Genomic DNA, 14,306 nt, shown 5'->3' with positions numbered 1-14,306 from the left:
GTAGAAACACTAGTCACTCGTAACATTTGCCACATGTCTAAAGAATCTTGGAATTAACCTACTGCGTTGCTAATAGGAGAAAAGCTGCTATAATAAGTGGATGTATTAATGTTTAACAGAGGAATGTAGAGAACTTGTTTTTGAAAATATGTGGAAATGGCTAAGAAGCTGTGAGGTGATATCAATTTTTTAAGTATTTATTTTTAAAGCTTAGAAAAAATGTTAAAAATATCCTTTGTGGGCCGGCCCCATGGCGCACTCGGGAGTGTGGCGCTGGGAGCGCAGCAGTGCTCCTGCCGCGGGTTCGGATCCTATATAGAAATGACCGGTCTGTTCACTGGCTGAGCGCGGTGCGGCCGGTCACACACAAAAAAATATCCTTTGTAACATGAAATGTTTCTCTAAAATAGTTGTTGACTTGACCTGTAGTTGTATGTATTACACTGTATAAAGTGCTGTCGTAGCACTAAGATCAGAGCACTGTGGAAACACAGAGGAGGCTGCATATGATTATGCCTCTAAGTCAAGCAGGTTTTACTGAGGAAGTGACAATAGAGTTGGATCTTGGTGAGCAGGCTTATAGTTTAGCCCAGATATTTCCCCTAAGCACCAGATTTATATAATCTACTTCCTAATTGTCTCTTCGATGTCTTTCAAGCACCTAAAACTCAACATGCCCAAAACAATATATGAACTTTGCCCTTGAACTGGTCTTCTGACACTCCCTCTTTCAGTGAATGGCCTTCTTGTCTGTTCAGTCATGTAAGGCAGAAACCTCAGAATCACTTTTGAGACATCTTTTTCATTCTTTATGTCTAATTTGCCATCACATTTTCTTGATTTCATCTAATTATCTCTCAAATACATCCACATCTGCATCTCTGCATCTCCATTACCATCTACTTAATCCAGCCTATTATTTTCTTACCTAGTATCCCACAGTAGCCTCCTTAGTTATCCGTATCCACTCTAGTTAAAATAACTTTCAGAATGCTAATCCGGACCATGTTCCCATTGTCTTAAAACCCCTCAGTGCTTTTCTGTTGCCCTTAGGATAAAGACAAAATTGTTTAAATGTCTTATGCGGACTGCATTGTCAGGCCACTCCTCCTTTCCATGCTCATCTCACAGCATACTCTTCTGTCTGTTTCAGCCATGCAGACCTGATATTCCTCATGATCCCTTCTGTCACAGTATCTAGGCATCTGCTGTTCCCTTTGCCTGAACTGTTTTCTCCATTTCTTTCGTTAATTTTTACTCATTCTCTTATAGAACTCAGACCAGTCTTCAATGCTGAAGGAAGCTTTCCCTGGTATACTGGAGTAGGTCAAATCTCTCTGTATAGGTGCTCATAGCACTGTAGACATCTCCTTCAAAGCTTTGTCAACTTTATAGTTTTATGTTCGTTACTATTTGATTATCATCTGTTTACTCCACTTTACTGTAGACTCTATTAAGGCAAAAAAATATTCACTGTTATATCTCCTTATATATCTACTTCCTAGATACTTTGGTCTATGTTTCTTCTAAATAAATTCATTAGGATTCACTGCAATTAGTTGTGCGTTTTAGATTCCTTAAGCTTTCTCTGAGTATTTAGCCATTTATTTTATCATTTAATGGTGTGGGCTGGGGAGCAGTTGGAGATGCTTGAAATTTAAAAAATGTTTGCTTTGACTTTCAGTGCAATGACCTAAATGATTTATTAATAAGAAATTTGGAGGAAAATACATATTGGTATTTTTCTAGAAGACTTTATAAAAAAGATGTTCCCCCAGCGATATATTCTCTGAGAGTTTAAACTCATTTGGAAATCTTGATTAAACAATTTGAAGTTTATGATCTATTTAGTAATATTCATGTTTCTCTGACATATTTTAAAGGTGATACCCACTTAGGTGGCAGCAGTAGAGATGGCCCATTTAAAGAAACAATAACATTAAAATGGTGTACACCAAGGACAAATAACATTGGTAGGTATTTAAAAATAATTGAAAGAGGAAAGAATAAATCAAAAGGTTCCTGAAGTATTTGGGGGGGATCAGTTAATTTATTTCTATTTCAATTTATGTTTTTCATTGTTTCTGGGGCTCAGTGAACAAATTTTTTTTTTAATCATGGGAATATTTCTTTATATTCTTTCAAATGGGTGTTTTTCTATTTCAGAATTACACTATTGTACTGGAGCTTACCGAATTTCACCTGTAGATGTAAATAGTAGACCTTCTTCCTGCCTTACTAATTTTCTTCTAAATGGTAACTTTCATCATTTAATGGTTTTGACTGAAATTATTGCAAGTGAAATCATTAGTGAGAATATGAAATATGGAAAGCTATTACTTATACAATTGGAAATACCCTTTAACAGTTTTGCTAAGGTTTAAAAATAAGGTGACTTTATATCTGACTTTCAGACTATTATATCTAAGCATATTTTATTTAACATATTTTTAAGTATTTTTATTAAAAAAATTTGACTTTTAGAATCTAAATTGATTTTTTTTGGAAATTAGAATAATATAGACCATTTATCTTGGCCTGTTGAATTTTAAATTACAAAGTATAAATGGACTTCTCTTTGAACAATATATTGACTTTTAGAATCTAAATTGATTTTTTTTGGAAATTAGAATAATATAGACCGTTTATCTTGGCCTGTTGAATTTTAAATTACAAAGTATAAATGGACTTCTCTTTGAACAATATATCTTTATCATAAATATTTTCCATATTATACTATATTATTCTTATGTATTATTAAATCTGTGGTTTCCTTGTGTGAAAATTTTTTTACAAGTCTAAATTATTGGATTTCATCTACTAAATCTAAATTTTAAAAGCTCCTCTGGTAATTTTTGTGATTATCTAGGTTTTGGAACCATTGATCTAAAGAGTTAGCTGGTCTTTATCATAAGGTTATTTTCATTGTTAAGTTAAGCACAATTTGATTATCAGATTATGTAAAATCCAGATTAAACAACATCTGGACATGTGAAATAGAAAATAGTTAAAGATAACAGTACTGATGAGGAGGTATTGTGGAAGTGAATTGAGACTGTGCCTTCTTCCGAATGTTTTGTCACATTGATAACCTGAAGGTTATCCAGCGGTCATCTCACTTTTCTTCTTGATGTACAGGATTATATATGAACTTGTAATTGAGTGAACCATATAACCAAACATATAGCAGAGACCACTGTGCTTGTTATGGAAAACTGTCTGTATAACTATGTAAGCTCAGAGTAACTAAGAGAAAGCTAAGGTTAGAATTTAGATTTTTAGGAATTGAAATGTAGATATATTAAATTAGCAGTCCTGGTTAAAATATAGGGATCAATAAATAAGATGAAAAAATCCAGACATAAATCTTAGGGGGAAAAATAAGAGCCCATTTGAATTTCATTGCTGATAATATAATCTTGTTTTTGACAGGTCGTTCTGTTTTACTGGAACAACCACGAAAGTCAGGTTCCAAAGTCATTAGTCATATGCTTAGTAGCCATGGTGGAGAGATTTTTTTGCATGTCCTCAGCAGTTCTCGATCCATTCTAGAAGACCCACCTTCAATTAGTGAAGGATGTGGAGGAAGAGTTACAGACTACCGGATTACAGTAAGACTATAAAGTTTATGTTTTGAGTTTCTCATAATTCAGCAAGTAGCTATTGAGTGCCTGGAATTGCACTGACACACTAGAATTATAGGAGAGAATGAAAATTGATCTGAACTAATATCTTTGGTGGAACCTAATTTCTAGTAATTTAAATGGCAAGCAGAAACATTTGAATATTTGGATTGCTGCTACTTCGAAATAACATAAACTTGTATTATTGGGAGGAACATGCAAAGAAATTGTGTCAATCAGAAAATCCGTTGTTCTGATTTTAATTTTTCATTCTTCCTATTTGGTGATTCATGGCTGTCTACTTTTGAAGTGGTCGTAAACATTAAATATGACTTATGTATATGAATATACTTCGTAAACACCAAAGATTGTATACTATTAGTAATTGTTTTTGATTAGGCTTTTTTTAAACATTTTTTTTTTAATAAGGAGGAAGCTAATCAATATTTGTTGTAGAAAATTTAGAAAATATAGACATCTGAAAAAAACCCCCAAAAACTGTAAATTACCTATAATTCTGTCATTCAGAGATAACCATTGCTAACATTTTGGTGTTATGTCAAGGTGGTTTTTAAGTAAGCAGTTGGTTTTCTAATGTGATTAAATCATTTATTATCTGTATGTGATAGAAAAAAATTTAAATTATAGGAGTGGAGAAAAAAAAGAGTATTCCTTGGTTTTTAAAAAGGGATCAGGGAAAGTTCATGAATGTATTTATGTTTGAGGCTTTTTAAATTTCCATTGTATAAAGGCTGAGAGGTTTCAAGTTCAAATAGGGAAAAAAAAGTGAGGTGAGAGTGGGGAGCTGTTAGAGAAAATGCTTTATTGCATGTCACAGGACAGAAGACATCAGAGAAACAGACTATTACTTGTAATCCACACTGAAACGTTAGAAATAGTCTCTAATTATATCTTATTTGGTTATCATTAGGATTTTGGTGAATTTATGAGGGAAAACAGATTAACTCCTTTTCTAGACCCCAGATGTAAAATCGATGGAAGTCTTGAGATCCCTTTGGAAAGAGCGAAAGATCAGTTAGAAAAACACACCCGTTACTGGCCTATGATTATTTCACAAACCACGATTTTCAACATGCAAGCAGTAAGTGTTAAATAGTTTAAACTTTTTTTCTAGATCTGTTAAATATTCTTTATAGAAACAAATTAGAAAATTTGTAATTTATACCTTTTCTCAAGCAAAGAATGAAATATATGAATTTGCTACAGTTACAGAATTAGTTATTAAAAATTGAAGTGATAGTTATAGATTCCCTTACCATGGTGATCTTTAAAATCAATTTTAAGATCAAGTTGTGCTTATATGCTTTTATATTTGTTTTTCAAGACAGATTTTCCTTTTTCTTTTAAAAAAATCTTAACAGGTAGTTCCATTAGCCAGTGTTATTGTGAAAGAATCTTTGACAGAAGAAGATGTGTTAAACTGTCAGAAAACAATATACAACTTAGTTGATATGGAAAGAAAAAATGATCCTTTACCTATTTCCACAGTTGGTACAAGAGGAAAGGGCCCTAAAAGGTAGCTTTTTTTCTTACTTTCTTTATACATCACATTTACTTGATACGTTTTTTTCTTAAGATAACTTAATCCATATATAAATTATATATATACATACACACACGATCAGGATGAAATAATATAGAATAGCAGGGATGGATACATTATAACTTAAAATTCCAACATTAACTATCTAGTAAGAGGAAAGAAATCCACGTTTAATTGTTTTCTTTTACTTTACCAGTAGCAAGTGATACTTTAATATTATTTAAGAGTATTTCTAAAAATGTTATTTTAAATCTTTACTGCAGAGATGAACAGTACCGCATTATGTGGAATGAATTAGAAACCCTTGTCAGAGCCCATATCAACAATTCAGAGAAGCATCAAAGAGTCTTGGAATGTCTGATGGCATGTAGGAGCAAACCCCCAGAAGAAGAAGAACGAAAGAAGCGAGGAAGAAAGAGGGAGGACAAAGAGGACAAGTCAGAGAAAGCAGTGAAAGATTATGAACAGGAAAAATCGTGGCAAGATTCAGAGAGGTGACTTCTTGGTATTAGTATAGCACCTTGGTGCCTTCTGGCATATCACATTCTCCATATAGCACATTCAAACATACATTCCAACCTCATTTAATAGTAGTTTATTTAATGCATGTTTTTATTTTACAACTAACTTTATCTTTTAAAATCTATATCTTTCTTCAGCTTAAAAAGGTATATGTGTTTTTACTGTTAGGGCCAAAGATAGTGTTAATTTTTCCTAATTAACTTCTTAAAATCATAATGCCTGATGTTTGGTATCAATGTATGTTTTGTGTTATGAATTTCAGAGGCATAATTTTATTTCTTTTTTTTTTTTTTCCCTTTTTGTCTTTTTTTACTGACCGGTAACGGGATCGCAACCCTCAGTGTCGCGCCCGTACCGGGGACCGGCAATGGGATCGCAACCCTCGGTGTTGCGCCCGCACCGCGCTCAGCCAGTGAGCGGGAACCGGTCTCCACATGAGATCCAAACCCTCGGCGGGAGCACCGCCACACTCCCAAGCAGCGCACTCTCCAGTGCGCCACCGGGCCGGCCCATAATTTTATTTCTTTGATCAGTAAATATTTATCAAATGCCTGTGAGGTGCCAGGCATTTGGCACAAGATCTCTGCCCTGAAGGAACATACAGTGTTATGATAGAGACAGACAAGTAAGTCAGTGATAACAGCAAAGTGTAGAAGGTGTTTTTATAAGAAGGTAGGCACAGGAATGCCCATGGGAGCACAGAGGTAAAGCATAGTCCTAATTCTGAAAACATTTCTCAATAGTACACTCTTTTCCCTTAGTTTTACACTCTTTTCCCTTAGTTTATGATTTATATAGTGATGTCAAGGTTAAATTTGAAAAAACAGAAAGAGTAATAAAGGCTTACAAATTAATATTATTATATACCAGCTGGTTACATCTCTTACCTCCTTGCCAGAAATCAGGCAAACAACCAGGTAAATATATAATAGCAATGCAATAAGTCACTTAAAGACAAAACAGAACTTTCTATTGTGGAAAATTTCAAATATATAGAACAGTTAGACAAATAGATTCCTATTATCTACCTTCAACAATGATCAATTCATGGTGGATCTCATTTTATATGTATCCACATCACTACCCTTACCTCCACTCCCATAGGAATATTTTGAAGCTAATTCTGGAAATTATATCATTTCATTCATAAATAAGTAGAATACTTTTATTCTCTTTGATTTTGATTAGAAGTTCACTTTTTCCTCAGGGCTACTGAGCTTCTGAAACAATTGTCTCACTGTAAGAGAATGGGAAAAGTATTGTCATTCAGATTCCACTGAACTTCAAGTGTACCCCTATGTATTTTGAAAGTGTTTTTGTTTACTGATGAAAGTAAATAAAGGCTTAGAGTTAAATTCCTGACTCGTGGAATGTAAATATATTTCTATAGTACATAGACTAGAGAATGAATGATCATAAACTTCTTAATCTTATTTATAATTTGAAATAGTATTTAGTCAATATCTTTAAAAATTAGAAATGTGAAGTTTTCTCAAAGATCACATTATTTCTTACCATTTTAACTTTAGTTTCTTAAGTTTTCCTCTATTTTTTCATATTTTACAGCTAACTAATTCCTTAATTATTGTATTATTATTAATAAAGGCTGATATGCAAAGATAGTTTAATTATTGAACCATTTTTAGACTTCTAAAAATTTAAACTTCACATTTTATTATTTGTTCCTCTAAAAGATTAAAAGGAATCTTAGAACGTGGAAAAGAAGAGTTGGCTGAAGCTGAGATCATAAAAGATTCACCTGATTCCCCAGAACCTCCAAACAAAAAGCCCCTTGTTGAAATAGATGAAACTCCACAAGTGGAAAAATCAAAAGGTATGGTGGAACTGTGGTAACTATGTTTGTAAAAAGCTTTTCATTTAAACTTGTTAGTACAGTGTTATTTAATATTGTTGTGTTTATGAGGAAGAGCTCCAAACTATTCCTGGATATTGTTTAGGAGATTCTGTTGACAGTGTTAGAAAATAAAAGCAGTAAATATATTTGTCAGCATTTTGAAAAAGGTAGTGTCATACCTCCATTAATGAAGCCTTTGGAAAATAAGCACTTTTACTATAAAGTCTGTGTTTTAAGAAATTTTAAATACGTAAACCAGAATGTTTATGTTCCTGACACTATGCAGTGCTGTGTTAATGAAGACAAATTCTTTTCCCTAAACTCTTATCGAACCTAAGGAAGGATGTAATGTCACTCATTTATTCAGAAATTAAAATGTGGTTTGAACAAGTTTCAGTGAAGGAATTGTAAACAATAGTTTCACTGCCTTTTGAGGTTAGCTTCTTTCGCATAGCATAATGCATTTGAGATTCATCTGCATTGTGTTTATATCAGTAGTTTGTTCTTTCTATTCCATTCATTTATAGAGTATATGACTAACTTTATAAGAAACCGCCAACTTATTTTTCCAAAGTGGCTTTACCATTTTGCATTCCCACTAGCAATGTACGAAAGTTCTGGTTGTTTTGCTTTTTTGTCAGCACTCGGCTGTTTTCAGGTTTGGTTTCTTTTGTGTGTGTGTGCTTTTTTTTAGCTATTCTAATATGTATATAGGGTATTTTGTTTTAATTTACATTTCTCTCACGACTAGTGATGGTCATCTCTTTTCAGTTGCTTATTTGCCATCTGTATGTCTTCATTGTTGAATGGTATGTTCAGATATTTTGTGCATTTTTATATTGAATTGTTTGTTCTCTTATTGTTGAATTTTGTGAGTTCTTTATTCTGGATACAAGTCCTTTGTTGGATATATGATTTGCACATATTTTCTCCCAGTCTGTGGTGTGTCCTTTTTTGAATGCTTACTTTTGCACAGCAGAAATTTCTAATTTTGATGAAATCAGATATTTCAGTTTTTACTTTTATGATTATGCTTTTGGTGTTATATGTAAGAAATGTAACCCAAGGTCAGAAAGATTTATGTTTTCTTTCAAGAGTTCTGTAATTTTAGATTTTACATTTAAGCACTGGATGGCTGGCCAGTTAGCCAGTTGATTAGAACGCAGCCTTGTAACACCAAGGTCAAGGGTTCAGATCCCCATACTGGCCAGCTGCCAAAAATAAATAAATAAATACATTTAAGCCATGATCCATTTTTAGTTATTTTTCTTCTAGGATATAAAGTATGGGTCAGTATTCATTTTTTTGCATATACTGTCTTTATTGTTCCAGCAGCATTTGTTGGAAAGATTATTGTTTCTTCATTGAATTGCCTTTGTACATTTATCTTAAATCAATTGACTATATGTGGGCGTCTATTTCTGGTTCTCTTTTATATTCTATTGGTCTGTGTGTCTGCTGTCATAAACACTGCAAGTTAAGTCTTGAAAATCTGGTAGTAATAGTCCTCTAACTTTTTTCTTCTTTTTTCAAAATTGTTTTGGCTGTTCTAGTCTTTTTGACTTACATTGTGCAGGAAAGAGCACAGCAGGCCTGAGACCATTATCAGTAAAAAAAAATCTGCTTGCAGTTTTGGCGCTTGGCTGGCATCTAGAAACTTGGCTTTTGAAACTGTTCCCTAGAGGTGAAGTTATTTTGCCTTACATCTGAATTGAACACCTGCTTTCCCTCTGGAAGTTGGGAATTTCAGTTTTGTGGTTAGGCAGAGAATGTGTATGTGATCGGCCCTCAGTAAAAACCCTGGACTCCGAGTCTCAAACAGGCTTTCCTGGCAGAAATATTTCACACACCTGGCTACATTTTTGTCTCTGGAGGGAGTGTGCACTCTGTAAACCCACACTGGAGGCAGAGAGCATGGGAAGCCTGCAAATGGATTCCTCCAGTACCCATTTACTATGTCTTTTCTTCCTTACTGCTCTGGCTGTGTGTCCCTACTGTGCTGCTGAAATAATTCTTAGTCATGAATATAACTATATGTTTAGCCATTTGAGCTCTTCAAGCAAATCATTGAATTAGGGGGTGGTCTTGGGAACTCTGAAACACACAAGTTTTAGAATAAGAAGGTGATGTTGGCTTAATTATGTAAAGTGAACAATAGAGTTAAAGGTAAGCTTATTAAGTTTGTAAATTTTGAAATAATAAATTATTCTATCTTTTTTTTCTTCTTTCAAATATAATACCAGGGCCAGTGTCCTTATTATCCTTGTGGAGTAATAGAATCAATACCGCGAATTCCAGAAAACATCAGGAGTTTGCTGGACGTTTGAACTCTGTTAATAACAGAGCTGAGTTATATCAACATCTTAAAGAGGAAAATGGGTTTGTGTTATTTATTGTAGAAATTGGTTTTGTTAATTGCCTGTATAGTACTGTAATAAACACTGCTTGTTTGTTGTATTCAGCAATTTTTTATTACTAATATTATGAACTGATACATGCTACCTATAAAGAAAAAAAAATTGATTTCTTTGATTGTTGGTACTCATAAAAGGCCTAATTATATTGTTTGTAACGCTGGAAGTATTTACTCCTTAGAGCATTTTTTTTCAATGCTTAGTAAACATCATAGAGGGAAAAATCATAGAGAATACTTAGTGCGCAACACTGAAGCTGTGTAAATTAACGGGGGAAAATACTTTTCTATCAATAATATAGTATTAAGAATATCGATTATAGTAGAATAAATTTCAGATCTGACTTTTTAAATCTATTTTTTTAGAAGAAATCCTCTTAAAAATATATTGGTACCAAAATTTCTTTAGTGGAAAAGGAAATAAATCCAGGACTAATGGTAGAGATTTTTTTCTTTCTTTTGCTTGGAAAGGGAGGGTGGTATAGTGAGATAAACAGTGTCATTTGAAATGCAACCTTGGGAAAATCGCTTAATTTCTCCAGGCCTCTGTATTCACTCATCTGCAAAATGAGAAAGTCGGACTGAGTAGAGGAGCCCTAACGTTATTCCTTTTCTAAAATGCTAATGGTATGAATATATTAGATTTTAATTTTCATGTGAAAGGTAGATAATTAAGGGGGGCAAAATATGGAGTTTCTGAAAGTTTTATTTTACCAACTCATTTTTTTCCTCCTGTTTTTCAGGATGGACACAACAGAAAATGGAAAAGCCAGCCGTCAGTGAAGAGTACTTGAGGATCTAAATTTAGTATATTGCATAAATATTTTGGGTGGAATTTGATAAAGTACTTTTACAGCAAAATTGTATAGTTATGTTGGACTGGTTTTTACATTTTTAAAATATTTCAACTATCTTTTTTGTACTAATTGTAAAATTGGCACATAAATCAAAAATATACATTTGAGATTTGTCCTCCCTAATCACACAAGTTTATTTTATGGTAAAAGGTGTTCTCTCTGGAAATGTTTTTTTAAAAAATTCTTAGGCTTCTCTTTGCCAAATAAAACTATTAAAATATCTGAAATGCAAAATATTGGAGTATTACTTTAGGAAAAAAGGTATTTATTCATTTAATGACTGACAACAACCTTTAGAAATTTTTTAAAAATTTCATCATAGTTTAGGTGAGATTTGCAATACTTAATATAAAAACCTTGCCTGTTAATCTGCATCATATATAGTGCTTTTCCAAAAAGAAATGTCGTTGTGCTTGTTTATTTTACTTTAAATTATTTTGACCGTGTGTTATCTATTTAAAAGCAGAGTTTTCAGGTAGTTGGTGTAAATTTATATTTACTAGTATTGGATAATGTTACTTGTTTTTTTTACCTGCTAAAAGTTTACCATCCATTGACTTTCATATTGAAAGAGAAGCATGAAGGAGATTACTTCACAGACTTAGAGGAAAGGAAAGTTACTAGGTTATTTGTCTTAATCCCTGGAGAGAATCTTGGTCTCATTTCTTAGAAATGTCATGGTTATAAGTTTTATGTTTTGTGAGTCTTCTTGTGCTTCTTCATCTGAAGCTTATAACATGTTACAAGAAACATGTTATTTTGGTGTTAGATGCTAACTCTAGTTTCATCATTTTTTCCTTGAGTGTTTATTATAGAAGGAAAAAGCTCTTTGTTTAAATATACAGATTTAATATTTTCTATTACAAAATATGAAGTGGTGTTTAAACAAGGGCTCAACAAGCTCTCATGTCAACCATTGAAATTTATGTTGCTCTTTATCAACTCCTGTCTTGTTCTCAGCCCTTGCATCTGTCCTCTCCCCTAAGCTAGAGACATTTTTTATTCTTTACCACTGTGTTTAGGTACACATCTACACAAACCATACACAAGTATGACTAGGACTAATTAGCACCTTAGACTTGCAGGGTTTAAGGAGCTATAATCCAATACTTAACTAGATCATATTTATTTTTGAATGGACTCTGACCTTTTGTATCTTAATGTTATCCAGCTTTCAGCTTGTACCCAGTTGGGGTCCCTGGTTTACTTCTTGATCCCAGGTTCTTTTCTTCACAACCCATCTTCAAAGACTGGGATCTGTTTTACTCTCAGTTTATGTTCCTCCCTTTCCCATAGACTACACCATGCTACTTGTTGACAATCTTATCTACTTTTCAGTCTCCATTTTTATATACTATTTATGAACTTATGTTACTATGCTCTACCAACTTAGGGAATATTTCTATGGCTGTATTTTGAACTGTGCCAGTAGCTTTTTATATTATTCCATATTGTTGATTGTTAGACTCTTCAGGTGACTCTTTTACCTGTTTAACTAGATGTTCTTTAAGCCCCCACTCCCACCTCCCACGAAGGGTCCATTTTGAGAATTCATTAGTCAAGAGAAGTGGACAAAATGTAAATTAAAAAAGAAATCTGTCATTCATCTATACTGGAATCTTAAGTTCAGACTTAATGATTGCAGGAATCAAAGTTACCTGTAAGGAACAGATGCACTTTCAATTGTATTAAAAGATTCTATTGCCTAAAAACTTATTTTTGTAATTATAGTGTAAGGAAAAAATTTTAAAGTCTTCTTATTGTCACATAGTATGTTTTTTTTTTTTTTTCCTTTTTTGTCTCTTTTTTTGTGTCCGGCAATGGATCGCAACCCTCAGTGTCGCGCCTGTACCGGATCCGGGCCGGGACCGGCAACGGGATCGCAACCCTCGGTGTTGCTCCCACACCGCTCTCAGCCAGTGAGCGGGAACTGGTCTGCATGTGGGATCCGAACCCTCGGCGGGAGCGCCACTGCACTCTCAAGCGGCACACTGTAGCAGTGCGCCACCGGGCCGGCCCACACACCTAGTATGTTTGACAAACTATTATATATAATTATAAATACTATGAACCAACGGGCCGGCCCACACACCTAGTATGTTTGACAAACTATTATATATAATTATAAATACTATGAGATTTTACTCCAAAAAATTCCAGTGTGTTAGAATATTGTTCAGCATCACTATATGGATCTGTGCAATCATCATTATAACTTACTATAAATTGATTGACATTAATGCTTCATGAAATTAAGGATCGGCTTGAACAATGCATTGGTTGGTTTTGGAGGATGGTCACCAGTTGTTTGAATTCTTTAATACTGCACTTGTATTCTTGATTTTACAGTGAAGTAAGGTGCCCTTATTTCAGGGCAAAACAGTCTACAGTAGTTTAAGATTGTTTTATGAGGCACTGAGTTATTGGCTTTGTTATTTATGGCACATTTTAATTAAAATTAGCATTATAATTGCAGACATGTGGAGAACAAAAGCATTCAGATGCTAATTTTGTTACAGAGGAGGTGCTGCTGATTAATGTGAGCAAATCTAGCTATTTCCATATTATAAAGACTTGAAGCTTTAGACATAATTTAGGAAATTCCAAGATCTGAATTTATACTTGTGAAGTTTAATTTCATTGAGATCTTTAGTTCAGTGATTAAAATGAGCATCTTAGATTAAACCATATGAAATTACGTTTTCTTTCTTTTTTTTTTTTGGCGGATACAGGGATTGAACCCTGGACCTTGGTGTTGCTAATACCATGCTCTAACCAACTGAGCTAACTGGCCAGCTGAAATTACCATTTTTATATGAAAAGTATAATTGAATATTGGCAATTTCTTTTGGGTCAGTCTATTTGTCGGTCTTTGTATCTTGTCTGAACATTCAATAGAAACTAAATTTAGCAGCTTGTGTATATGGAAACAATTTCCTCCTAGGGAAAGGTGCTAACTTAATTTAGTTTCTGATTACAAATTTTCCTATCTAACATTTTAAATGAGTTCCACAGCTGTTCTGAATCAACTGGAAATGAAAAGATCCAAAGGAGAAAAGGAGATACTGAGTTTAGTGCCCTTATAGTTTGTTTCTTAGAAAGGAATGAGGTAGTAAACAACAAACTATTTAGATTAGAAGGTTAAAAGGAAGGAAAATATTGTCCAATTTTAAAATAGACATCACATTAAATTTTTGTACTTAGAAGTTTCAAGCACAGACCTTGGGGATCATGTTTAAAGGGATTGAAGAGAAGGAAAAACAAAGGTCAGAGAGGCACAAATAAAGAAGTGCCACAGGAGCTGTAGACACATTCAGAAGACAGGATTAAGACAGTGCATTTGGGTACGCCAACTGAGATGCTGGTAATGAGTTCCAAAGAGCCATTGTCATGGAATGATGGGAATAGAAACTGAATTGTAAGGATTAAAATGTTACTTGAGTGAAGTTAAAGGTAGAGGATAGTGAATGTT

At 33.6% G+C, this 14,306-nt stretch overlaps 1 protein-coding gene across 1 annotated transcript in view; it reads left to right on the top strand.

Annotated features, from left to right (window-relative positions):
* Positions 1-11,339, top strand: part of ASUN (asunder spermatogenesis regulator) — a gene marked incomplete at its 5' end in the record, with an annotated part of 15,637 nt that extends 4,298 nt beyond the window's left edge. The window contains 10 exons of the mRNA XM_008590287.1: positions 1,273-1,312; positions 1,884-1,973; positions 2,167-2,256; positions 3,433-3,611; positions 4,555-4,725; positions 5,006-5,160; positions 5,451-5,681; positions 7,404-7,543; positions 9,808-9,943; positions 10,721-11,339. Coding sequence (XP_008588509.1) covers positions 1,273-1,312; positions 1,884-1,973; positions 2,167-2,256; positions 3,433-3,611; positions 4,555-4,725; positions 5,006-5,160; positions 5,451-5,681; positions 7,404-7,543; positions 9,808-9,943; positions 10,721-10,760 — 1,272 coding nt within the window. The remainder of the gene's footprint in view (positions 1-1,272; positions 1,313-1,883; positions 1,974-2,166; positions 2,257-3,432; positions 3,612-4,554; positions 4,726-5,005; positions 5,161-5,450; positions 5,682-7,403; positions 7,544-9,807; positions 9,944-10,720) is intronic.
* Positions 11,340-14,306: the final 2,967 nt, after the last annotated feature.

The sequence above is a fragment of the Galeopterus variegatus genome, unplaced genomic scaffold (genome assembly GCF_000696425.1).
Source record: "Galeopterus variegatus unplaced genomic scaffold, G_variegatus-3.0.2 Scaffold5975, whole genome shotgun sequence".
Taxonomy (NCBI): Eukaryota; Metazoa; Chordata; class Mammalia; order Dermoptera; family Cynocephalidae; genus Galeopterus; species Galeopterus variegatus.
Note: the sequence above shows the minus strand (reverse complement) of the source record. Positions and strands in the feature narration are given on the sequence as shown.